This window comes from Triturus cristatus, chromosome 3_1 (assembly GCF_964204655.1).
Source record: "Triturus cristatus chromosome 3_1, aTriCri1.1, whole genome shotgun sequence".
NCBI lineage: Eukaryota > Metazoa > Chordata > Amphibia > Caudata > Salamandridae > Triturus > Triturus cristatus.
In genome coordinates this window covers 892,938,110-892,964,674 of record NC_140583.1, presented here as the reverse complement: position 1 = coordinate 892,964,674, position 26,565 = coordinate 892,938,110, and the positions used below count along the sequence as shown (strand labels likewise).

Below are 26,565 nucleotides of genomic sequence, written 5' to 3'. Positions count from 1 at the left end.
GCCAAGGGCCCGCCACCCTTGCACAGTGCCAGAGGGGACCCCTGGAGCTCGCGGGCCACCCAGCACTGCATGGGCTGTAGGAGCTTTTGTTTTGCCACTGCATTTAGGAAGTACCTCTAAGCAATATACAACATGTTCTTAATTTTCAATGCATAGCAAATTAAAGATAAATAAAGCAGAGTTCTACAGTCTGGGATTGAGCAACAAATCAATCTCCATTTCTTCCTACCGCCTAACTGTAGACAAGCTGAAGGAATGTGCGCATTTAGCTAAAGAGGAACATATATTAAAGATGAAAGGAAATACTGCATTCATTTTCTATTTAATAAAACCCCAATATTTGTGTAAAAGACTCCCTTTTTAAATAAAAAACCCTAGGAACCAAAAACCTGCTCCAATGTCATGTAAGACTATTGAGAGCTGAAGAAATACATGTAATTTAGGTGCCTAGGACATATTTCTGAAACCAGCCTATGTGTTACCCCAGAATAGTGTAAACCAGCACATGGTGGACACAATGTAGCGAGCTTGTTTCCTAATAAAATTGGGCTTCATTACGATGGCGGTGGGACCACCACTTTCAGGCCGCCGGTGGCGGTCCCACCGCCATCAGACACCACTTGACCGCCTGCCACATTACAATGGCGGGTGGATGGTAGGCGGTGGGAGAGACTGACCCCCATGAATCCATCCGTTGGAGGGATTTGTATCCCTACAACAGTGGCGGTGCCTGCTCAGGCAGCGTCGTCGGGATTACAATTTCCCTTTCCACCCACCATTTCATGGTTGTTAACCCACCATGAAAAGGGAGGTGGAATGGGACTTTGGGGGCCCCTACCGGGCCCCCCCTTGCTCTCTGCCTTCAGTTATGGGGGGGCAGGTATATGCAAAATGTGTATTTTTTGTTCCTGCGACGTGTGCTTGCAGCCCGCAGCCCATGCCGCAATACAAAACATACACATTGCTACCACCTTGAAGGCGGTCGCATTGTAATACCTATGAATTTTTCCAAAGTGTTTTAGCAGCCATCCAGCTCTGTAAATGCTAGGGAAGCGGATCGGAGAGGTGATCTGACACCGTGCAAGGGCAAGCTGTGCTGCTGCTTCAGACATTTTGGAGCCCCAGGTAAGATATATTTTGGGGTCCCTTTTCAGAACAAATTTATATGTTGTTGCTCATTTTCCGCTAATTTAAGCCTGCATAATGCCAAATAATAAGGAATTATGTCACACAAAAACAGCTGAACTATATCTTGCACACGGTTTTGAAAACATCCATACAGTTACACAGTAAAAGATAAAGGTTGCAAATGAGAGGGAGTTTGCTAGAGAATTAAAGGTGAGTGAGAGACAAAATGCAATTTAGAGCGATTTAGAAAGCTATAGGTAAAATTCAGTGGCAATCACTGGCAGATAATTTTTTTTTTAAATGTATGATAATTCACAATGAAAATCCACTCCTGAAGATTATTATTCAGATGAATTTTCTGCTATCATAAACATTTAAAACAGCTTATTAATCCCATATAAATCAACTTAGATCGGGATCAAAGCTTTAACGTTTTACTTCCCACGCTAAATCCTTTTGAGTGTTTGAAATATTTAATTATTTTTAAGCTACATCGAAGAACAGCTGATGAAAACAATTGTTCTTCTTTACAGTGAGGCACGGAAACTAATAAAGTAAATATTTATACAACACTTATTGTTGGGCTATTGTAAAAAGTAAGTAATTTACTGAAATACGATTCTCAAATTGGACAATTGTCTATATTTTTACAGTAAGTTATCATTTCTTAACACCTCCAGCAGGAACACGTAGCTGTCTGGGCATATGTTACCAAAATAGCGAATGACTGAAAAGTATATCATAACAGAGCAGTAGGCTAGAGTCCAGTTCCCAAGACCTAGGCACTGCAACGAACTATAGGATTCCAGGTAAGGAATGCCTCACACAGGTATTTCATGTGATTCACATGCATTTAAATGTTTTATTGTCTGACATAGCTTCAGCTCGAACCCAGGCACATAAGAGGAACCAAATTATTTGCGCAGAATGGCAGCATAGAGCTTCTGGCTATGTTCAATTTAATGGTATCTTATGCTTAATTATTCTCTGTATTTAATGCAGTCATCAGTTCCTCCATCAACTTTCGCTGTTCTGTTCATAAAGGTCTATCAGCTTCCACTTTGTTCATACTAAATTCAGGTTTTTCATTGTCAAAGTTCCAACAATGACTTCCATTCGGAGGCCATGATCTATATAAAACTGCCTACTTATCATATAACGCTCTATGTTGTCCGACCCCTGCTTATCCCATAGACTTTCTAACAATAATTCTGCTTATTTTGGCTTGTTGACCCATACAACTTGTGCCATATGTCAATATGACACGCACATATGGCAGCAACCATGAAATGTAATATTTATAAATATTAACATTTCTTCTTCTTTGTAAATATTAACCCCTTGAGTGCCCCGCCCTTTCCACGCCCTGTGCCGGGCGTTTCATTAGCGGGCGGGACTCAAGACGAGATAGTCTCGTCATGGGCACAGCGCAACCACGGCCCATGACGAGACCATCTCGTCATGGGCACTCAAGAGGTTAAAAGTGACCCAAACTAACCATAACATCTAAGGATAAACAATTTATAAATACATTGACATTTTCTAGTTTGAGTCACGAATTGCAGAAAGAATGGCCTTAACGTTTTTTTGGACTAGCAAAAATATAATACAAAATAAAAGCAAGTGCTCCAAATGATACTGTACTTCTAAATGATAGAATCATATCCCTTGTCTTTTCCTTATTGACTGTTAGACCTCTGAAGTCCAGTCAAATCGGAAGGGGGTCGATTGACTTGTGCATCATATTAATGATGGTACTTTGGAGCCACCTAATCACTTGCCTGAGGCAACCACAGCAATGAGGGTGGGTTCTACGGCAACACATGTCTACCCCTAACAAGAATTGGAAGTTGGAACATCGCAGAGATCATACTCTGGAATACTTTGGTTAAATCATTCCAGCAAATCTGGGGGATTCTGCCTTTAGCAGCAGATGGATATGCCTGAGATTCTATCCCTGCTTGCCCTTCTCGTTTGTGTCATGCAAAAGAGGGGTCGTCACTTTAGTTAAAATTATGCTTTAAAGTTTCGGAAATGAGGAGCACAGAAAATCCAGATTATTCATATTAAAGGAAGGCATAATTTTAGTTTTTATTTATTTATATTTTTACATCAGAGCGGTCTTTGATTATGTTGAAGCCTCTGCAACCTAGGTAACTTCCAGGCTCAACCCGTGCAGGTAAGAGCGGTGGGGAAGGAGGGAGGAGGGAAGTCGACAGACGGAGTCGAGGTAAATTTTAGGCCTGGGTGGTGAACTCCACTCCATTCGCAGAATTTGGGGAGTTTTCTGCACTCTGCGCTCCGCGGAGCTCAATGATGTACAGAAAACTCCACTCCGGGTAGTGCAGCAGAGTTTTTTCCCCGCTTGCATTAGCAGCTGCCACTCAGGTACAATTTCTAATCGAGCAGCAGGAATATCAGCGTGAACAGCAGTTTGTGCTGCACTCTGCCACTTTTGGAACTCTGCAGAGTTTTTTGTCAGTTTACGGAGTTCTGCTCCGTGAACTCCACCCAGGCCTAGTGAACTTTAAAAAATACCCTGAAAAACGTTTAACTTGCGCTCGCTGCATTGCTGAGTCGGCGATGTGGCAAGTGCAAGCTAAGTGGTTTTCGTTTTTAAATTTAATTTACCTCGTCGTCATCTATCGAACACCGCTCTTACCTGCACGGGCCGCATCTGATAACTTCTTAGCTAATTTGCTTGACACACATTGTGATCTTTTTTAAAACCGTCCCCGTTAGGTTGTAGTAGTAAGTATACTTTCTATTCTTTTGTGGGACTATGTGATTGTATTAAATTTGCTTTATTAAACCTGGTTAAAAAACCTAATGACAATCCCTACTGTTTCGAATAACTCTTCTCTTTAGCAAATAGGTGACTCCAGAAAGCCTTAACTGGAAGTCCTAGGGACTCTTTGGAGGTAGAGGATAGATACACCTGTGAAAACTTTAGGTAGAGTTATTTTTAACTGGATGAGGAACTGGGTCAGCAGAAATAATATACTTGACTCGGGTCAATATGGGTTCTGTGAGCGCTTCGGTACCATGGAGCAGTGCTTGAATCTTAACATAGAAAAGTATACCATCTCCAAGTGCTGCCTACCATACCTTGCATTCATGGCTTTAGCTACAGAGTTTGCTTGTTTCATTTGCACCAAACTATGGTTAACCCTTCTAGAGTTGGGACTGGACAGGGCACTTGTGCACTTTCTTTATGTACTACATGATGACCAAACTGCTAGAGTGCGGATGGTGTGAATAGGGAATTGTTGGTTACATTTAGTCTTTCACAAGGTGTTCACCTGGGGTGTGTTCTTGCCTCCTTTCTATTTCTTTTGTACATTAATTAATTGAGTTATTTTTTAAACTTCTGCTAGGGATGCTCCAGTTATAAACAAAGTCCTGCATTATTTAATGCTGATACTGTCTTGATGGCATGCATACCTAGGGCATTATGTAAGTTAGTTAGCTACTTTGTAGAGTTTATGGCAGGTCTTGATGTAACTACCAATTTCACAATCACATATGACCTGTGGCCCCAAACTAGGAGGGGGGACATCCAGCATGGTTTCTGAAAGTTATTGGTTAAGAAAGGTTAACAGATTTCCTTACTTAGGGGTCTAGTTCGACTCTTCTGGTTCTTGGGGCACAAAGCTTATAAGACTCAGTGTTCACCTGTGCTGTGTATGAAGCAGGGTCTTTGGGTTTAGGATTATTCCAACTATTCTGTACAACAGGTTGTGGAGAATCTTTTTTGCAGGGGACTCCTTTTACGGCCTCCCTCAGTTTCACATTTTGTCTGTCACAAGGAGCTCAGTTTTCCCTACTAAGAAGCCTGAATTGAACTGGGTCCATTGTATTTATGGCTTTGGCTGAAACCTGGAGCCAATATGGATAATTCAATTAGAAAAGACTGTCTCGCTTATGATAAAGGACTCAGCATCCCATTGCTTGTCTATGTTAATAGAAGCGCCTTAGAGTTGGGCTATTCTTTTGTTTGACAACCTGACTTCTATTAATACATTGGATAAAAGGTTAGCAAGCTCATTGTTTCTTGAAAGAAGAGGTTTTGCCATGAGTAATGTGGAGTCCAGTAAACCTACTGAAAATGTCTATGCCAATTTGAAGATGCAGCTTGGCATAGAATGGTATTTACTGTTAGCACTCAGGAATTGGGAATTGTCATTGTTGTTTTGCTTCAGGGCAGGGACGATTAAATATTTGCGGTGATTTGCGGTGACCTTTGTCAGGGTCTCAGACCAGTCACTATTCCGTTTTATCTTTTTCTGTAAATATTAAGTTATTTATACCAAAAGGTATTTCATTCAACTTTTAAAGAAACATCAATTTGTGTAATGTAGAGGAAGGCTCAGACATTTGCAACTGCAAGGGGTTGAAGAGGTCTAATGTAGAGTTGGTTCTTTTTAAAATCAGCTGTTATGTTTAATAAAGGAAATCTTTCCATTGATAATTATTTGTGAATTGTATTATATTTGTGAAGGTACGTTTCAAGGCAGGATTCTTTTTATTCAATAAAAAAAAATTCTGAAGGTAGGATTCTTTTTAAAATGAACTATGTTATTTCTACATATTTACATACTGGTAATTTGTTATGAATTGTATTAATATGTGAAGCATTTGTAAGTTTTCTTTTTATGTGGGTCTCTGACAGATGAATAAAGAATTATGAATTGAATTAAATTGCATTGAAACAGGATGAGCCCAATCCACAAATAGAAATACTAAGGGGATATTCAGCTTTTGGTGGACAGGGTTCTCTGCTATCAATATCACAGAGAACAGTGCGCCTGTTCTATTTGGAGTTGGGTGAACCATCATGTTTCTGCTAGCAGAGTGCTGTTGGCTTTGGTGACAGAAACCTTACACCAATGGTCACATGGGCACTATGCAGTCATTTCTAATACCTCAGACTATCTGCCCTATGTAGGGCAGATTTTCTGATGTACTTTTTTCCTATTTGGGAGAGCCAGGAAAAGTCTTGTGGTCCTGAAAAAAAGAATGTACAAAAGTTGCCCTCTCATTACGGTAGGAAACGTCCTGTGAGTCATGGTCATTAGCTCTTTAATATTAGATACAAACCCCTGCGTTGGGAGTTTATTTTTGAAAAACAAAATGTTTGCTTAGCAGATGCATGAAAGATTGAGGTCAATAGAGGTATGAGAACTTAAGTCTCAGAAGAGAGCAATAGTTAATATATAAGAGGGACATGAAGGTCAATGTATGTGGAACATTTATTACACATTGATAGAATTCAAGTGCTCATAGTAAGTGACAATAAGCGTGACGTGAGAAGTGAGGGTGAACTTAAAATGAAGACATCGCATAGACAACAATTGTAGAACCACTTTTTAACGATTTTTAACACAGTTTAAAGGGTTCATGTTGTGAGGTGTCGACGACGTTTCGAACTCAATTAATCGAGTTCATCTTCAGGACAAAATGTGAGCAACTAGAATTTGGAAATTATTTATTTGTGCCGGTAGCATATCATTGAATGAAGACCTCGGAGTCGAAGAGGAGCGTGTCCTTCTCAGATGCTGCTTCGCGCTGAGAGTGAGCTCTCAGCGCGAAGCAGCATCTGAGAAGGACACGCTCCTCTTCGACTCCGAGGTCTAAATAATTTCCCGGCGCATGAACGCTGCCGCTCCGCGGCCGAGTGACTCCTTGATTCAACACCGCGTTTCCAAATTCTAGTTGCTCACATTTTGTCCTGAAGATGAACTCGATTAATTGAGTTCGAAACGTCGTCGACACCTCACAACATGAACCCTTTAAACTGTGTTAAAAATCTTTAAAAAGTGGTTCTACAATTGTTGTCTATGCGATGTCTTCATTTTAAGTTCACCCTCACTTCTCACGTCACGCTTATTGTCACTTACTATGTGAGCACTTGAATTCTATCAATGTGTAATAAATGTTCCACATACATTGACCTTCATGTCCCTCTTATATATTAACTATTGCTCTCTTCTGAGACTTAAGTTCTCATACCTATATTGACCTCATTGCCCCTCATAGGGTAATTTTTTCCTGGACCTTTTTAGGCCAACTAGAACCATTGTTCCTCTTTACAGCGTATCACCCCTGGTTCGCATATTGGGGTACCCTTGTTTCCTAAAACACTTAGCAGATGCATGAAGCATTGCAGCTAATCTGCAAACTTAAAGGATCTTCAGAGAAGCCACAAGGCAGCGGCTTTTTTGAAGGGACATTGTTCTCCACCACATAGGTGGACTATACGTTTTACCTGCCCTGGTAGAATCGAATACAGTCTGCCTACTCTAAATGACCCCTAAGGTTCCTCATTTAGGATATGGCAAATTCTGCACATAATTACGCAGATTTTATCCCCTAATTTTAACATGGCTAAATTATTTTCTTTTGCATATTTTCTACAGGCAAACAAAATTACCTTTTCTTTCTTAATTCTACCAGAATAGGTCAAAACATCACCCTTTAAATCAATATTCTTGAGCATCCTCATTACAGATCTTATTTTCACGGTTTACTTCCCTTAGATAAACATTTACCATATACTTCTTGCCAGCAGTAACCAAATATGTTTCCATGTTTGGGTTTACTTAAACTCATACCAAACATCTTCAGGAGATATAAGGGTCTGACTATACAAAGTATCTTTGGGGTAAAGGGGGCAGCAGACAGAAACCCCCAAGGAGACGAGGATGTGAATGGACAATTATTATTCTTTTTTGCTGTGTCTTTTACCCATCTGCTCATAGCTCACTTATGACTAGGCTTTACTGTTTTCAGTTTCTATTTTTGGTAAATTCTGGTGGGGCTTTTTCAGTGTTTTCCAGTGATTTTAATACCTTAAAAAAACAGTGGTTATCATTGGTTACACATTTTCGTGCCATTAAAAACAACAGAAACAGTGTTTTTTCGGTGTTTATGGAAAGTTCTGCTTTTATTATTGCTTGCTTTCTGCACTGATAGTGCATGGTATATAGACAGTGTACATATAGTGTAAAAGAGGTCCAAATACATTTTCCCAAATCTAACTTATTGTAGTACACCGTTAAATACTTCTTCGATGAGTCTTTAGTCATGTGCGCTCACTCTTTCCTTCCCATGTAAAATGTTATCTGTGAAAAGGCCCTCTCAACATTGACACTTGAGACAGGCAACGCCAAAACAGCCAGTACACAATTTGCTAACTCTGGCCACTGACAGCTTTCAGTGCCAATACTGTTGCACTTGAAGATTGCAATTCTCTCGGCAGGTTCTGCAGCACTTGTGTTGAACTAGGCGCTTATGCCCTCAGAGTTATTGAAGTGGTAAAAATTGTAGCTGCACTTTTGAAGGAATAGAGAAAATTCCCCTTCACAGAAGGGATCTAGAATGTGTACAGAGTACCACAGTGAGGTTTCATTGACTTCAGATGCCTTGGTTGGTGAAGGGACATTTCTATGCATCAATGCAAGCCATTTCTCGTACATTGTAATATAAAAGGACATTGCTTTGCGTACCAAGTGGCAAGCACTCTAACATGGGACATGTTGCAGTTCCAAAGTCACTAAAGATGTCGCCCAGCCTACTCTCAAGGAGATATTTCACGTCTACATCAATTTTGCTGAACACTTGGCAGACAACAGTTTTTTTGAGACTCTAGTTTTCTTATTATGTCCACTACAGCAGTTATGTTTTCCGGTAAAAATCTAAGAATGCAGTACAGTACACTTTGTTTCACATCACTAGCAATATGCGACCAAAGATCTTCACATTTCTTGCCTTTGGCATCATCACTCAGTAAGAATTCTGTAAATGGTTGCCACATGGATAGTATAGCATTCACAGCGCCTTGGACTGAGAACCATCAGCTAAGCGAAACAGGTTGGATGGCTCTTTCTTTGATGCCACACAAAGCACAAAATGAGAAATATTTGCGTTTTAGTCCCGTGCATAACAAAACATTGCACCAGAATGGACTAAAAAGTCAATAGCATTCTTCATTAACTCTGAAGATTGTAAAGATTCTTTCAGCATCCATTTTAACAAGTGGCAAGGATCTTTTGCAGGGAAGTACTTCAGCTCAGAAATCGATTTTGACAGGTCATCACACAACCTTTTCATATATGAAGCTATATCACTGCAAATACAAACAATATCACTCCAATCTTTGCTGAACTTGGAAAGAACCTTTTTGCCGCAACATTCCAAGTGACACTGCGTTCCATGTTTTCCTAAAGTCTGGTGTCATGTTTTCACCACTATCCCTGATACTTGGTGTTAGCACTCTTTTCACATATACTTGTCACTATACCTTGCTTTGAATGTTTAAAGTCTGAGGTATTGGCAATTCACCGACTATCAACACTGACTCACTAGATATTGGGGGCTGATGTATCAAGGGTTTTTACCCACTCTCTGTGGGTAAATGTGAAGGCACATATTGGAAAATATTCTTATGAAACCAGCCATTTTACCTATCAGTGAAAGAATCAAACGCAGCCAAAATATAAAATATGATTTTGACATTTTCTGATTCTCTACAGTTTATAAAATCATTTAACAAGACCTAAATCATGCTTCTAAACCCTGCATTTTCAGACCAAAGACCACAAAACTGAAAAAAGCATAAGGAAGAAGAAACAATATTTTAGTGACATCCCTAAACAACAACACCAATGAAGAATAATGTTAGCCCATTCTTTCTTGCTGCTAGCTTGAATGACAAAGTTACATTGTATTGGCCCCTAAAACCAGACAGCCTACTTATGACTGACATTCAGTGACATCCAGATTCATAAGTGTGGCCTGTCAGCCCTCCCGCCTTAGGAGATCAAAGCCCATTTCCCTATTTCAGGGTAGACCTCTGAACATTCATAGAAAGCAGTGCAGAAGCATTTTCTATGAAGTCTAAAGGGAGCTCCGCCAGTAGAGGCCATTCAATTTCTCCACTTCCAAATGAGGCCGGCAAACCACATCAGTCGAAAATGCATGTACAGATTGTTAACATATTCAAACCAAAATGATCCACTCATTTATGATTGCTTGCTCAATTATACTCTACGAGCATTCTCTCTCATCATTATCATAGATTGTCTGGCTTAAGTAATTAAAATGTAATTGTTTAGAAAATCAGAATTGAACATTTATCAGTTTAACCACAGTAGACGCATCTTAAACTTTTACAATAAAACAATATATTAATGCCTTACCTCTTTACTTTCTTCAATATCTGATTCACTGCTAAATTCTTCAGTATTTAGGTTTTCAAAATCAGATTCTCCCACAGCGATAGGCACTGTTACAGTGAGGCTTGGGTTATGTATGAAGGACATGTAATCACTCTCATCGATAATATACTTGTCCACACTGCCCCCAATTACACCTGTGCCAATGGTTGGTTTCCCATCTTTGAGATAGTCAAAATCTTTGGTGAGTTCCACTGTGGTGTGGTTGGTAATGCAGCCATCCTTCTGGTTCTGCATATCCTCAAGTGGTTTGAGCTCATCTAAAACTTTTTTCTTCTTAACAAAAGTGTTTTCAAAGAATTCTCTCACACTCTTTTTCACATAAGCAATTCCAATGTGCATTCTTGCCACTGCAATTTGGAGATTGTTCATTTCGTTATCATCTTCTGTCGCGGTAAGGTTGTCTGAGCTAAATGAGCTCAGTAGCAAGGCAAGGAACAGGTTCAACACCTAGAAACGTAAGAAAGAGAGGTAAACATCATATAAAAGGATTCTTGTGCTTCAACAGAAAATCCTTTCTCAGGCGTCATAGGTAATTCCATTACTGCATATGTATACTAAAATGCATGCAGTTTGAAATAGATGTGACAACACCAATTTCCTAAAATTAGTTTCATAAAACCATCAATAACACACTTCAAAACTTTGCAAAGTATGTAGCCATACAACACAGGGCATAAACATCATAGTGACTGCACTTACTGCTTAAGAAAAAAGCGGTGTCATGATATGAACAATGTGATCCATGACACCAGTAAGTATTTAAGTGCTTTTGTCCATGTGTTGTATTCTGGAATTTCTCCCATGTGTGACAATGAGGTGGTAGGGCCCTGATTCACAAAGCCAATCTCACACCCAGTGAGTGTAAATTCAGCTTTTGTGTTCTCAAATCCTAAATGTATACTCGCAATGAGATTTGCTTGCATGTAATATCAGATGTGTATGGTATAATGTTATATATGAGCACATCTGCTCAAGTGGACAACGCAGTGAGTATTCTAGAGCAGGGATGCCTTGGAAATGTAATCAATTCCAGTCCTTTTCAAATGTGTTCATGAAAAGGTTTAATTGGCATGTGCTGTTTCTGTGTCAACAGACTATGGGTTTCTAAGATTTCATTTTATCTCTACTATTGAATTCAAGATTTTAGCTAATTTCTGCAGCTAAAAGTCAGAAACATGAATACCAGAACAGAGTGAATTAAAAATGTAAAAGCTGCATAGTTTCATTTCCTGTTATTTTTCTAGACCATAATTTTCCTGGTATAAAGACAAGGCTTGTGAGACTGCTATGTAATGCCACAAAATGGTATTGGTAAAATGTGTTTCATGCAATTGGTCTATTTACCCTTTCTGTAAGACCATAGTAGGTGACATAGTGGGTGACACAGAACATTCACCAATGTCATATATGACAAACGTATATGGCTGTCAGGAGCAGCACTGTTCTCTAACTGTGTTGAGATTGAAAAGTACTGCAGTAACAGATGGCTTCGGAAAGTGTCTTTGCCATGTGGAAAACCCTTTTGAATATATGAATAAGTTACCCCTAAAGTGTACCCTGTAATCACAAAAAGTAGGGTGCATACTATAAAAAAATAATAACTGAGACACTTTTTTAGAGTTCCCTCACAGTGACTGTAGGCCTAACAGCTATTTCACTGTATAAGTCCATATGCGTACACAAGGACAGACCTAGGTATGATTAAAATATTAAAATGTCATGCCTTAACCTAGGAAGATGCTATCAAAGTCCTTGAAATGTATTTCTTACTTTATTTCCAAACTCTGACATAATAAAAATCTGATTTTTGATAACTTAAGCACAGACATAACTTTATAGAAATATACTTAGTAATGACTGCATCTTTACTTTACACATCTTTATATGGCCATAGAGCCATAAAAGCACATAAAAACCATCACAATATATAATATATAAAATCAATTTGATATTAATACAATGGGATGAGTTGTAAACTATTGACTACAATCATTGTTCAAATTAAAGCAAGGTTCCATATACAATGATAGGATCTTACTGTACCACCTGGGCCTAGTAATGAAATCCTTAAGGCTATCGAGGCCAGTCCCAAAAGACAGGCTAATGGGGAAGAGAACTGTAGGATGATATAATAATTTGTCCCCAAACAGTGACCTCATCCCTTAACAAATACTTGCTGTATGTCCTTTAATGTGGGCATTATGATCTTAAAAATCATTGAGATTCACTTTTCTGACATACTGCAGAGATGACCCACTGCAATCTTTTTTGTCTGAGCCTAAAATAGTTTCAATCCAGTTCTTCTGCTCATCACATCTCCAGAGTGGGAAAGCTAATGGCCCTGGCTTGAACGACAATGGCTTGCCTTTCAGGCCACAGAAGAAGGGGACTATTAGCTACTGATTTTTTGCAGTGTTATATTTTGAGTAGAATACACTGTGTATGGAGGTGCATGAGTTATTATAAAGTGAATGTGTTGTGTAATTTATAAATTAAAGGCATAAGTATAACTTAATTTTTTTTTACATTAAGTTTGTTTTGTATAAGAAGAAAAAATACATTTACAGTAATTTAAAGGTGGTGGGTAAATTACATTTCAAATATATACCAAAAACTTTAGAAATTCTAATGTCTATGTCATGTAAGTTTGGTTTATATAGAAATAATAAATACGGTTTTCCTAATTATAACAAGGTTTAACCTTTGTTTTTCTGCCGTGAATTTTAATATTTTTAAAAATACAATTGTTTCAAACCGTAAAGTGCACCGTAGTTGAGAAGAATTCCGTTAAGTGGAGTTTCATAGAGTGTAATGTCGTAGAGTGGAGTAGAGTAGACTGGCAATAGCTTTTAATGGACTAACATGTCATACAGTGCAATGGCATGTTGTAAAGTACAGTGGCGTGCAGTGCACTAGAGTGGACATGTGTTACGATTAAGCTGTCATAAAATGGAATGGCATCTTGTACAGTGCAGTGGAGTTGTCTGCAGTAGAGTGTTGGTGTTCGAAAATGACCCTCTCTGAAGGGTCACCCCAAACTTTTTGACTCCCTCCTCCTCTTTTTCTGACCTCGTTTTTGTTGGCTTTAGGACTCTGAGCACTTTACCACAGCTAATCAGTGCTAAAGTGCATGTGCTCTCTCCTCTAAACATAGCAACTTTGTCTCAGAGCCAATTAGCATATTTAATTTACTTATTAGTCTCTAGTAAAATGCACTACATGTGCCCAGTGCCTGTGAATTAAATGCTATTAGTGGACCTGCAGCAGTGATTGTGCAACCCACAGAGGTAGCCCCTTAACGATGTTTCAAGGCCTGCCACTGCAGAGCCTGTGTGTGCAGTTTTAAACTGCCATTTCGACCTGACAGGTCAAACCTCTTGCCAGGCCAAAACCTTCCTTTTTAATACATATATGTCACTTCTAAGGTACACAGTTATTCACTACTGCAAGGCGTATCTGTTGCATAGGATAACATTGGGATTACCTTATTACAGTTTGTAAGGGTAATTCCCAATTGGGAAGAGATGGACGTTTCAACTTTGGTGTCAGTGGACTCACAATTTAAAATCACAACTTATGGTGTAGTTAGATTTTATAGTACAGTTTAGCAAATGCCACTTTTAGAAAGTTGCATTAACTTACTTTAGCCATTTATTGCCTTTTGCCTGTCTGTGTTCAGTCTGGGTTGTGTGACAGCTGGGGTTTTTGTATTCCCTCTAGACAGCCATACACAAAGGACTCATAGGTGTGACTGCCGGATCTTTCTGGGAGATTGGAAGGAAGGAGCTCGACACAGCCTCACACTTGCATCTGTATAGGATGTGCCCTTCTCATACACAAAGGGCTGCATGCCCCCTGTAGTGAGTCTAGAGTCAGGGCTTGAAGAGTGGATCTCTTTGGATGGCAAGGCTTTCTTTGAAGTCTCCCCCACTTCAAAGGCACAACTGAGTATAAGTAGTGGACTCATGACACCATAACTTCAGCACACTTCATGACCTGTGACTACTCTGCCAGGAAGAACAGGATCTGCTCCGCTGCTCAATGACTGCTACTCTGCTGGAACTGCTGATTTCTGAACTCTTGCCTTGCCCTGCTGTGTTGCCCTGCTGCCTGCTGCTCTCTCACTTGAGACCAGAGTGACTCCCAGGGCTTGCTGGCTTGCCTCCTGTTGCCTAAGTATCAGGGACACAAAAGACTTAGAACCCTCTTGTTCTAACGCTTGACCTCATCTGCTTTTGAGGCTGTCCTGCCAAGTGGTGCCAACCCAACCCCTGACCCTTGGACATGGACCAAGGGGCTTGCTCCAGTGGAAGCGACGCAACCTCTGCTGTTACAGGAATCGGATACTCGCATTGCACTCAGACCTGCCGCATTGCACGTGGAGAAGGTCCACGCATTGTCTGTACAGCAAGGAGAAATCCAGCACATCGTGTTCGGATCCGCCGAACACAGGAACCGACAATTTGCTCACTGACCCGTCGCATTGCCACAGTTGCATGGAAAAATCTAGTGCATCACTTCAACTGCATGTGGATCACTGATGCATTGTTCTGCTGCATCCTGCATCTTTGTCGACGTAAACCTAGAAAGGGATTCTTTTGTATAGTGGGCCAGGTAGGTCTCGTATCCCACCCGAGCTCTATCGCGGTTAGCCTGTACTCATGACTTTGTCCCAGTCCTGCACGACCAATAGAGTCTTCAAGCACTATTTACTTCTAAGTGCTTTGTTTACATTTCATCTTTAGAAACTCATATCTCGACTTCTACACATTAGATTTTTGTCTTTTTGGTCTTATTTCATTTATTAAATTAATATATATTTTTCTAAACTTGTATGGATACTTTTTTTGAGGTATTTTCACTGTTTTACTGTCTATATGTTACAAAAATACTTTGCATATTGCCTCTTAAGTTAAACCTGACTGTTCTGTGCTAAGCTACCAGAGGGTGAGCACAAGATAATTTAGGTTGTGTACTTACCCTGACGAGGACTGTGGTTCCTGCTTGGACAGGATGGATACCTCTGCCAATCAGAAACTCGATTTCTAACAGTTGGAAAGTGTTGTAGAGTGGAGTAGAAAGCTGTACAGTGGCATGTAGGGGCATAGAGTGAAGTAGAGGGTTGTACAGTGTAGTTTAGTGTATCAAGTGGAGTACAGGGTAGTATAGTGGCACAGAATGCAGTACAGCCTTGTAGAGCAGAGCTGCATAGAGTGAAGTAGAGTGTGTCAGAGTTGAGCGGTATAGAGTGAAGTGTTTTACAGTCTCAAAGAGTGGGGTAAAGTGGAGTAGTGTGTTGTAGAATACAGTGGCGTGGAGTATAGTAGAGAGGACTGGTGTAGCATACAATGGAGTAAAGTGTTGTACAGTGGAGTGGTGTGTTGTACAGTGACGTGGACTGGCATGTTAAGTGTCAAAAAGTGTCATAGAGTGGAGTAGAGTTGAGTGCTACAGAGTGGACTACAGTGTTGTACAGTGGAGTGGCGTGGCGTGGCTTAGAGCAGAGTGTGGCACAATATGGCAAAATGGAGTGCACAGACTACTATAGAGTTGAGTGGCATAGAGTAGCTTACAGTGTAGTGGTGGAGAGTGCAGTAGTGGAGTAGAGAGGAGTAATGTCTTAGAGTAGAGAATGAAGAAGTGGGGTTGAATAGAATAGAGGAAGTAGTGTAGCGTGTCATAGAGTGGAGTAGAGTGTTGTACAGTGGTATAGAGTACAGTGCTGTAGACTCTCAGTGAGTTGTGTAGAGTATTGAACAGTGGAGTGCTATAGAGCTGAATATAGTGTGGCAGAGTTGAAGGGCATAGACTCTCATAGAGTTGAGTACAGTGTAGTTGAGCAGAGTACAGTGGAGTGGCGTGAAGTGGAGTTGGGGAGATTGGAGTGGCGTACACTGAAATATCATAGAGGTTATTGGCGTAGAGTGTATAAGGGTACAGCGGAGTGGCATAGAGTGGGGTAGCGTACAGGGGAATAGCTTACAGTGGAGTGTATAGAGTGGAGTCATGCATAGTGGAGTGGCATAGAGTGGAATAGCGTACAATGGAGTGGTGTGGAATGGAGTGGCATAGAGTGGAGTGGTGCAGAGTGGAATAGCATAGAGTGTAATGGCATTGAGTGGAGTTGTATACTGTGAAATAGCATAGAGTGGCGAAGTGTAAATTGGAGAGTGTAGAATGGAGTGGCAGAGTCGAGTCGCATAGTGTAGCAGGGAGTGGCATAGAGTGGAGTAGAGTAGAATGGCGTGGAGTGGTGCAGGAGTGAAGTGGCACACAGAGGAATAGTGCATTGTGAAGTGGCGTACAGTGGAGTGGCACGGAGTGGAATACCATAGAGTGGAATGGCATACTGTGGATTTGGATACAGTGGAATAGTGTAAAGTGGAGTGGCATAGAGTGGACTGACGTAGACTCGAGTGGCATAGAGTGCAGTGGTGTACAGTGGAATGGTGTAGAGTGGAGTGGTGCAGTGTGCAGTGCCATAGAGTGGAGTGTAAAAGATTGGAGTGGTGTACAATGGAATATTGTACAGTGGAGTGGCATAGAGTGGTGTTGTGCAGAGTGGAATAACATAGAATAGAGTGGTGCGGAGTGGAATGGAATGGTGTACATTGTAGTGGCATAGAGTGGAGTGGCATAGAGTGAAAGGGCATATAGTGGAATAGTGTACACTGGAGTGGGGTACAGTGGAGGGGTATAGAGTGGAGTGGTATAGAGTTGAGTGGTGTCCAGTGAAATAGCGTATAGCAAAGTGACATAGACTGAAGTGAGCTATAGTAGAATAGAGTAGACAGGAGTTGCGCAGAGTGGAGTGGCATACAGTGGAGTGGCAAAGAGTGGAATAGCATATAGTGGAGTGGCATACTTTGGAGTGGCATAGAGTGAAGTGGAGTAGAGTAGAATAATGTAGACTGGAGTGATGTAGAAAGTAGTGGGGTAGACTGTACTGGCATATGGGGTAATACCATACAGTGGAGTGGCATAGAGTGGAGTGGTGTAGAGTGGAATAGTGTAGAATGTAGTGGCATAGAGTGGAGTGTTGCAGAGTGCAGGGGCATACAGATGAGCAGCTTACAGTGAAGTAGTATAGAGTGAAATAATATTCAGTGTAGTGATGTAGAGTGCAGTGACATATGGAGGAGTGCCATATAGTGGAGTAGTGTAAAGTGGAATGGCGTTAAGTGGGGTGGAGTGCCCTACAGTGAAATAGCATCAAGTTCAATAGCGTAAAGTGGAATGGCATACATTGGAGTGGCGTAGATTGGAGAGGAGTGGTGTATAGTGGAATAGCGAACAGTGGAATGTTGCAGAGCGGAGTTTCATAAAGTGGAATGGGCTACAGCAGAGTGACATACAGTGAAATGGCATACCATGAAATAGCATACAACGGAGTGATGTACACTGGAGTGGCATAGAGTGGAATGGCATAGACTGGACTAGCGTACAGTGTTGTTTCATAGAGTGGAGGTCTGTACAGTAGAATACGGTAGAGTGGAGTAGCATGGAGTGGGGGGCATACAGTGGAGTAATGGCATACAGTAGAGTGGTGTAGAAAAGAGTAGCGTGGAGTGGGGTAAAATTGAGTAGCATAGAATTGAGTGGCATACAGTGGACTGGCATAGAGTAAGTGATGTAGAGTGCAACAGCCTACAGTGGAGTGCAATAGAGTGGAGTGGCATTGAGCAGAGTGACACAAGGAGGAGTGTGGTACTTGAAACAGATGTGGTATGAAAGTGGGTGAATGGATGTAGATGTAATATAACAGAAATATATAGATTTTGAAGTGTAAATAGTAATTTTTGGTACTAGGTGTAAATAGTTTAAGTAATGTTAAAAATATAAGTTTTAAAATACTTAGGGGCAGATTTACAAGCCTCTTGCAACACTTTTTCATGCTATTATGTCACTTTTGTGATACAGCAGCGGCATAAACAATGTGCCACGTTGTGACACATTTACAACGTACCGCATCTAGGGAGATGCGACACGTTGTAAAGCCCTGCTCCACATTATACCTGCATCAGGTATAATGTATGCAGGGTGGGCGTTCCGACACAAGAAAGCCTATGCCACTTCTACGACACCACTGTGTTAAAACCTTACGTAAGGAGTGATGCAGCACAATAGGAATAGGCATTCCTGAGATTTGCTGGAGTTGTGTCATGCTTGCAACATGACTCCAGCAATGCGTTACCTGTACGCCAACAGATGAGTGACGCATCTGTCAATCCTAGCGCCACGGTGCGCTGCATTGTAAATGCAACACTTCCATGGTGGCACAAGGGTTTTTTTGCATGTCGCAAGTAAATTGACGCATCTCTCCTTTAATTCACAGATGTGTCAGTTTCTTGTAAATCTGCCCCTATTTACCTTTTGTGTCAAGGTATACCTTAGAAACTCTGCGGTATACTGTGGTACATGCAGATGAAAAGGCAGTATCTGATTGGCTGTCTTTACAAACCGTAAAAGGCAGCCATGTAGTTTTCAGTACACTTTTTCTGTGTTCTGTTTTAGGGCCTTAAATATAGGTAAGTAATAGGTTTTATTGTTGTCCTCTACCCAGTACCCCTTTATTAACGAGGTATTAGAGGTAATAGATAGAAGAAATATATTTATATTTTTGTATATATTTTTACAGCACTTTAAAGGGAACCATGCTTAAAAACAAAATGTAAGCAGCGCTGTAATTTGTAGGTATTACCGTGGTACTCTGTAGACTTTTTTTTTTAAAGAATTAAGTATTGAAAAAATTTAAAACACACTGTAGTTCAGTATGTTTGTGAAATATAGTGTAGTAAAGTGTATTTTAAATGTTTTAATATATTTATATATATATATATATTCACTGAAAACACCATAGGTTTCAGGGACGTTATAGTTAGAAATTTGCATTTAAAAACCTTTGAAATTCACTGAAAAAACCACAGGTTTCAGGGACGTTATAGTTAGTTGGACATTTCATTTGTAAAAAACCAGAGAAAGTCGGCTGTTACAGTTGAAAGGTGCAGAAAGAGGGAGCAACGGTACAAAAAGAAAAAAGAGAGGTGCAGAAAGAGGGAAGAGGGGTGCAGAAAAAGACAAGAGGGATGCAGAAAGAAGCAAGTGAGGTGTAAAAAGAGGCAACTGAGGTGAAGAAAAATACAAGAGAAGTGCAGAAACAAGCAAGAGAAGTGTAGAAAGAGGCAGGAGAATTGCTGAAAGAAGCTACAGAGGTATATAAAGAAGCAATAGAAGTGCAGAAAGAGGCAAGTGAAGTTCAGAAAGAAGCAAGAGTGGTGCAGAAAGAAATAACAGAGGTGCAAAAAGAGGCAAGAGGGGTACAGAAAGAGCTAGGAGAGGTGCAGAAAGAGGCAAGAAAGGTACAGAAAGAGTCAGGAAGGGTACAGAAAGAAAGAAAAGAAGTGCAGAAAGAGGCAAGAGAATTGCTGAAAGAAGCAACAGAGGTTTAGAAAGAAGCAAGAGAAGTGCAGAAAGAGGCAAGTAAGGTGCAGAAAGAAGCAAGAGCAATTCAGAAAGAACCAATAGAGGTGCAAAAAGAGGCAAGAGGGGTGCCAAACAAAGTAGTGGAGGTGCCCAAAGAGGCAAGCCAAGTACAGAATGAGGCAGGAGGGATGCCAAAAGAAGGAAAAGATGTACAGAAAGAAGCAACAGAGGTGCTAAAAGAAGCATGAAGGGTGCAGAAAGAGCAAGAGAAGTGTAGAAAGAAGCAACAGAGGTACAGAAAGAGGCAGGAGAGTTGCAGAAACAGGCAGGAAAGGTGTAGAAAGAGGGAACAGGGGTGCAGAAAGACACAAGAGAGGTGCAGAAAGAGAAAAAAGAGGTGCAAAAAGAGGCATCAGGGGGACAGAAAGAAGCAAGTGAGGTACAGAAAGAGGCAACAGAGATGCAGAAAGAAGCAAGAGAGGTGCAGAAAGAGGCAAGAGAATTGCTGAAAGAAGCAACAGAGGTGTGAAAAGAAGCAAGATAAGTGCAGAAAGAGGCAAGTGAGGTGCAGAAAGAGGCAAGAGAGGTGCAGAAAATGGCAAGAGAACAGCAGAAAGAGGGTAGAGGGAGGTAAAAGAGGGAAGAGGGGTGCAGAAAGAATCAAGAGAGGTGCAGAAAGAAGCAAGAGAAGTGCAGAAAGAAGCAAGAGAGGTACAGAAAGAGGGAAGACGAGTACAGAAAGAGACAACAGGGGTGCAGAAAGAGACAACGGGTTGCAGAAAGAAGCAAGAGAGCTGCAGAAAGAGGCCATAGAAGTGAAGAAAGAGGCAAGTGAGGGGCAGGAGGAGGCAAGAGAAATGCATAAAGAGGTGAGAGAGTTAAGGAAACCTGCAAAAGGGGTGCAGAAAGAGGAAACAGGTGAGCAGGCAGAGGCAAGAGAGGTGCAGAAAGAGGGAAGAGGGATACAGAAAGAGGCAAAGGGATGCAGAAATTTGAAAAAGAGGTGCAGAAAGAAGCAAGAGCAGTGCAGACAGAACCAACAGAGGTGCAGAAAGAGGCAAAAGGGGTGCAAAAAGAGGTAGGATAGGTGCACAAAGAGACAAGAGGGATACAGAAAGAGGCAAGAAGGGTGCAGAAAGAAGGAAGAGAAGTGCAGAGAGGCAAGAGAGATGCATAAAGAAGCAAGTGAGGTGCAGAAAGAGTCAAGAGAGGTATAGAAAGAGGCAAGATGAGTGTAGAAAGAGGCAAGAGAATTGCAGGAAGAGGCACTTGGGGTGCAAAAAGTGGCAAGAGAGGTACAGAAAGAGGCTCGAGAAGTGCAGAAATAGGCAAGAGAAGTGCAGAAAGATGCAAGAGAGGTGGAGAAGGAAGAGAGTGAGTTGCAGAAAGAGGCAAGAGAGGTGCAGAAAGAGGGAAGAGAGGTGCAGAAAGAAGAGAGTGAGGTTCAAAAAGAGGGAAGAAGGATACAGAAAGAGGCAAAAAGGATGCAGAGATTAACAAAAGAGGTGCAGAAAGAAGCAGGAGCAGTGCAGACAGAACCAACAGAGGTGCAGAAAGAGGCAAAAGGGGTGCAGAGAGGTAGGATAGGTGCACAAAGAGGCAAGAGGGATACAGAAAGAGGCAAGAAGGGTGCAGAAAGAAGGAAGTGAAGTGCAGAAAGAGGCAAGAGAAAAGCAGAAAGTGGCAAGTGAGGTGCAGAAAGAGTCAAGAGAGGTATAGAAAGAGGCAAGATGAGTGTAGAAAGAGGCAAGAGAATTGCAGGAAGAGGCACTTGAGGTGCAAAAAGTGGCAAGAGAGGTACAGAAAGAGGCTCGAGAAGTGCAGAAAGAGGCAAGAGAAGTGCAGAAAGATGCAAGAGAGGTGGAGAAGGAAGAGAGTGAGTTGCAGAAAGAGGCAAGAGAGGTGCAGAAAGAGGCAAGAGAGGTATAGAAAGAAGCATTAGAGGTACAGAAAGAGGCAAGAGCGGTGCAGAAACAAGTAGGAACGGTGCAGAAAGAGGGAACAAGTGTGCAGAAAGAGGCAAGAGGGGTACAGAAAGAAGCAAGTGAGGTGCAGAAAGACGCAAGAGAGATGCAGAAACAAGCAAGAGAAGTGCAGAAAGAGGCAAGAGGATTGCTGAAAGAAGCAAAAGAGGTGCGGAAAGAAGCAAGAGAGGTGCAGAAAGAGGCAAGTGAGGTGCAGAAAGAGGCAAGAGAGGTGCAGAAAATGGCAAGAAGACAGCAGAAAGAAGCAAGAGGGATACAACAAAGGGAAGAAGGATGCAGAAAGACGCAAGAGAGGTGCAGAAAGAAGCAATAGAGGTGCAGAAAGAGACAACAGGGGTACAGAAAAAAGCAAGAGAGGTGCAGAAATAGGCAACAGAAGTGCAGAAATAGGCAATAGATGTGCAGAAAGAGGCAAGTGAGGTGCAGGAGGAGGCAAGAGAACTGCAGAAACAGGCAAGAGAGTTGCAGAAACAGGCAACACAGGTGCAGAAAGAGGGAACCAGCGTGCAGAGGCAAGAGAGGTGCAGGAAGAGAGGTACAGAAAAAGGCAAGGAGGATGCAGAAATTTGCAAAAGAGGTGTATAAAGTAGCAAGACCAGTGCAGAAGAACCAACAGAGGTGCGGAAAGAGGCAAGAGAGGTGCAGAAATAAGTAGGAAATTTAAGCCCCAGAGAGGTGGCAGTCCCTGGGACATGGGGGCCCACGAGGCCCCCGCATTTAATTAACTATGCACCAGGGAGGTGGAGGTCACCGGGGCAGCGTGGGGGGGCAGGAGCCCCCTCACACATTTTAAATGCATTTTAACTTGAAGAGATAAAGACAATTAATCTAGCTCTCGAAAAAAACGTCCAATGGTTAACGACCAACTTCCTCAAGCTTAACTCACAAAAAACTGAATTTCTTTTAATCTCTCCCCCCTAATAACTCCCAGGAAATAAAGGAATGGACCAAAGTAATCACTGCTCTGAACTGCACGCCAACGTTGGTGGACTCCACAATATGACTTGGAATCACACTGGATAAGAACCTTAACATGCAAGCTCACATCAACTTGATGGCTAAAAATGCCCGCTTTCACCTCAGCTATCTCAGAAAAATGAAGCCATTCATCGAGAACCCAGACCTCAAAACTGCAGCTCAGTCCCTAGTCATATCGAGGCTGGAGTACGGTTGTTCTACTCTCTCAGGGCTTCCCAAAATCTCTACCGCCACTCTAAAAGCCTGTCTTAACGCCGCAGCGAGACTCATAACTGGATCTAGGAAATTTGACACATATCGCCACACCTGAAGGCACGCAACTGGCTACCGTATGAAGCTCGTATTCACCTAAAGATGGCTTGCATCACTTACAAGGCGTTATATCACAACACCCCCCTAGTACCTAACCCAAAAACTTACACTATCTGGAGGAAACAGACATTCTATGAGTATAGATAATCTACTCCTGAAACCCTCGTGGTTCAACAAGACTAAAACCTCCAACAGAGCATTTTCTGGAGCGGCATCAAGAATTTGGAACTCGCTTCTGCCATTCATCAGAAAAATCGCCTCGACAACCCTCTTCAAAAATAAAGCAAAATCATTCTTGATGAGCAAATTCCTCCCTTAAAATCCGCACAAACACCACGCCAGCTTACAACCTCAAACTTGTCTATACTCTCCGTCCACTGATATTTCGAAGCTAAGACGTGCACAATCTCGAATTGACTCTTTTTGCTCAGAACAGTTCTCTACTCTGCTTTCATCCCCCAAACTCTGTTATGCTATGTTGTTACTTTGTATGTGTTGTTTTTGTATGCTATGTTTTTACTATATGTGCTACTCATACCTTGCTTACTATGTAAAGCGCTCTGTTACCCTACCTTGGGTCTGGTTCGCACTATAGAAAACTCTAAAAATAAATGGAAGACCCTGGGGAGGTGGCGTCCCCGGGGCTGCGGGGGGCACTTGCCCCCCTGCATTTAATTAACCAAGGCCTGGGGAGGTGACAGTCGCTGGGACTGTCGGGTCCCCCGCGGTCCCCCGCTATATTTAATTATACATTGCCCCAGGGACCTAGCCCACTTGGGGGCTTAAGGGAAACGAAACATGGGAGCCCCCTCTTTGTTTTTTTAAAATTTTTCAGCCAGATTCACGCACCCAGCGAGAATTCGTTCTATTTTTTATTTTTTTTAAATAAAGCTTTTTTGGGCCCTGGGGTCCTTGTGGGACCCCCTGAACAGGCCTAGGGGGTCTAGGTGTTTCTATCATGCCCTCTTTTCCTCATTTTTCACTTTTGTATTCGTTTTTCTTGTTACTCGGTTACCGAGTCACAAGATGGCTGCCAACACATTCTGCTTTGGAGTGTTGGCAGCCAATCAGAAGTCAACTCATGCTTGGGAGGAGTCGCGACTCCTCCTTGGTGCTCAGATATATAAATGTTTATTTTTCAAATATCTCAGAAACTACTGAACAGATTTACACCACTTAAAAGAAAATGTTCGCTTTCTGGACCAAGAGCTACCTTTTTGCCAAATTTGGTGTAATTCTGTTCAGCAGTTCGGGCTGTAGCCGTGTCTAAAGTTCCTATGGAAATTAACATGGGGAAATGCGTTTTGGGACCCCCCTTTTTTCTCGGCCTGCTTGATGAATCACCCCGAAACTTTCAAGACAGGAGCTGACCTGAGTGAACCATTAGTTTTGAAAATTTCCCAAAGATTCGTCACACGGCGCCAAAGATATTGGGGAAAGAAAAAACTTTTTTGAATAGAAACAAGGTCCTAACTATAGCTACCTACTGACGAGCGCCAGTAGTTAATATATATATATATATATACATATATATACAGATATATATATATATATATATATACATATATCCTCAGCTTCTGTTTCCCCGTCAAGGCTGCCTCCTCGTGGCACCTGCCCCAAACAGTACAGACACGGACCGTAGTTCCAGTGCAAAAGTTTATTTAACTTCTTTGTGTGCTAGAAACACTGGTATCCCACTTAAGAAGCACTTGACAATTGCATTTCCTCATATTTCTGTGAAGGAAAGTTTTGAAATGTATGGGCAGCAACGAACTTCCACCTACCGAGCATTCCACCAAGTGTCCCGTTAAAAATTGAACCTTTTTGTGTAGAAAAGTTGTGGGATCACTGGGCTAATACAAACTTCATACTACCCAGTTTTTCCCCAGGTCTCCCAATAAAAATGGTTCTTCACTTGTCTGGGTGGGCCAAGTGCCTGCGACAGGGGGAGACCCAAAATGTATTGTAGAGACATCACAATTATCTATCCGAAACAACCTGGTTTTGCAAGGGGGTTTTGTTTTTAGACCTGGGCACAGCGGCCATCTAGGAAAACCAACCAAACCCAAACATTTTTTAAAACTAGACACCTGGGGGAGTCCAGGGAGATGTGGCGTACATGGATCCCACAATGTTTTCCTAACCAGAACCTCCTGCAAATCTCAAGTTTAGATAAAAAAATCAAATTTTCCTCACATTCCTGTGTTGGTAAGTTGTGAGATCACTGGGATGACACAAATTTCCTACCACCCAGTGTCCTCCAGGTCTCTCAGTAAAAATGATATCTCACTTCTTTGGCTAGGTCTTATACCTGCAACACGAAAGGGCCCAAAAGTTATTGTGGAGACATCAAAACTATTTAAAATGACCTGGTTTTGCAAGGGGGTGCCAGCATTTTTGGTCCTGGGCACATGAGCCATCTATGGAATCCTCCCAAATCCAGAAATTTCTGAAAACTAGACTACTAGAGGATCCCCAGAATCCCCTGCAAATCCCAACTTTAGCTGAAAAAATCACATTTTCCTCACATTTCTGTGTGGGATCACAAAGCCAGCTCAAATTTCATACCATCCAGCATTCCCCTCTGTCTCTTGAGTAAAATGATACCTCACTTGTGTGAGTGCCCAAAGCAGAGTCAGCCTAAAATGCATAAAATAAAATGGTGCTTATCAACTCGCTGTGATATCCCCTCAATCTCTACTTATTTTGTCCCTTCCCTGTCACAGGCATTTGGCCCTCCCACACAAGTGAGGTATCATTTTACTTGGGAGACAGAGGGGAATGCTGGGTGGTAGGAAATGTGTGCCTGCGCGATGATTACACTCAGCAATGTGAAGAAAATTAGATTTTTTATCTACATTTGAGGGTTGCAGCCTTATATAAAATATTGAAACTATATTTTTTTGTTTTTTATACATACATATGTATATGTGCATATATTACAGAGTGGTGAGAGCCACTCTGTATAGTTAGGATTCCCAGAGATAGGAATACCTCTGTTTTTTGATCATTAATAACAATTTGACGAATGTCCACTAAACATTGGTGAAGGATGCAAAATGTTGCTGTAATTGGTCAAGTGGGTGCAAAGAAAGAAGGGAGATCTCAAAATAAACTTGTCAAACAATGCATTTGCCATAGACTTTTGTATTGCAGGTAACAAAATGGCTGAACGGATTTCAATGAAATTTGGTAGGAATATAGATTATGGGTGTGATTTGAGTTGTACAGGCAAGAAGGATAAGTATTTGTAAATTTATAAGGCATTTTAACTCAGAGATATCTGTGTCCACGATAATTTTGTGAAATTTCACAGTATTTTGTGAAAGTTCCACAGTACATAGCAATGACAGCTTTTAGAAAAGTTAAAGACAGCCATGGTATTTTAAATAAAATAAGGCTGTGTTCTGGGTTACAACCTCAGAGGTAGGTAAGTATTAGGTTTTATATATATATATATATTCACTTAAAAAACCATAGGTTTCACACATGTTATAGTT

The 26,565-nt window shown here is 41.4% G+C and overlaps 1 protein-coding gene across 6 annotated transcripts in view; it reads right to left on the bottom strand.

Moving 5' to 3' along the window:
* LOC146861244 (sodium channel protein type 2 subunit alpha-like) overlaps positions 1-26,565 on the bottom strand; it is a 905,823-nt gene that overhangs the window by 418,050 nt on the left and 461,208 nt on the right. For all 6 annotated transcript variants that reach the window (XM_085645403.1, XM_085645408.1, XM_085645407.1 and 3 more), the window contains exon 17: positions 10,329-10,814. In XM_085645403.1, the coding sequence (XP_085501529.1) occupies positions 10,329-10,814 (486 nt within the window). The remainder of the gene's footprint in view (positions 1-10,328; positions 10,815-26,565) is intronic.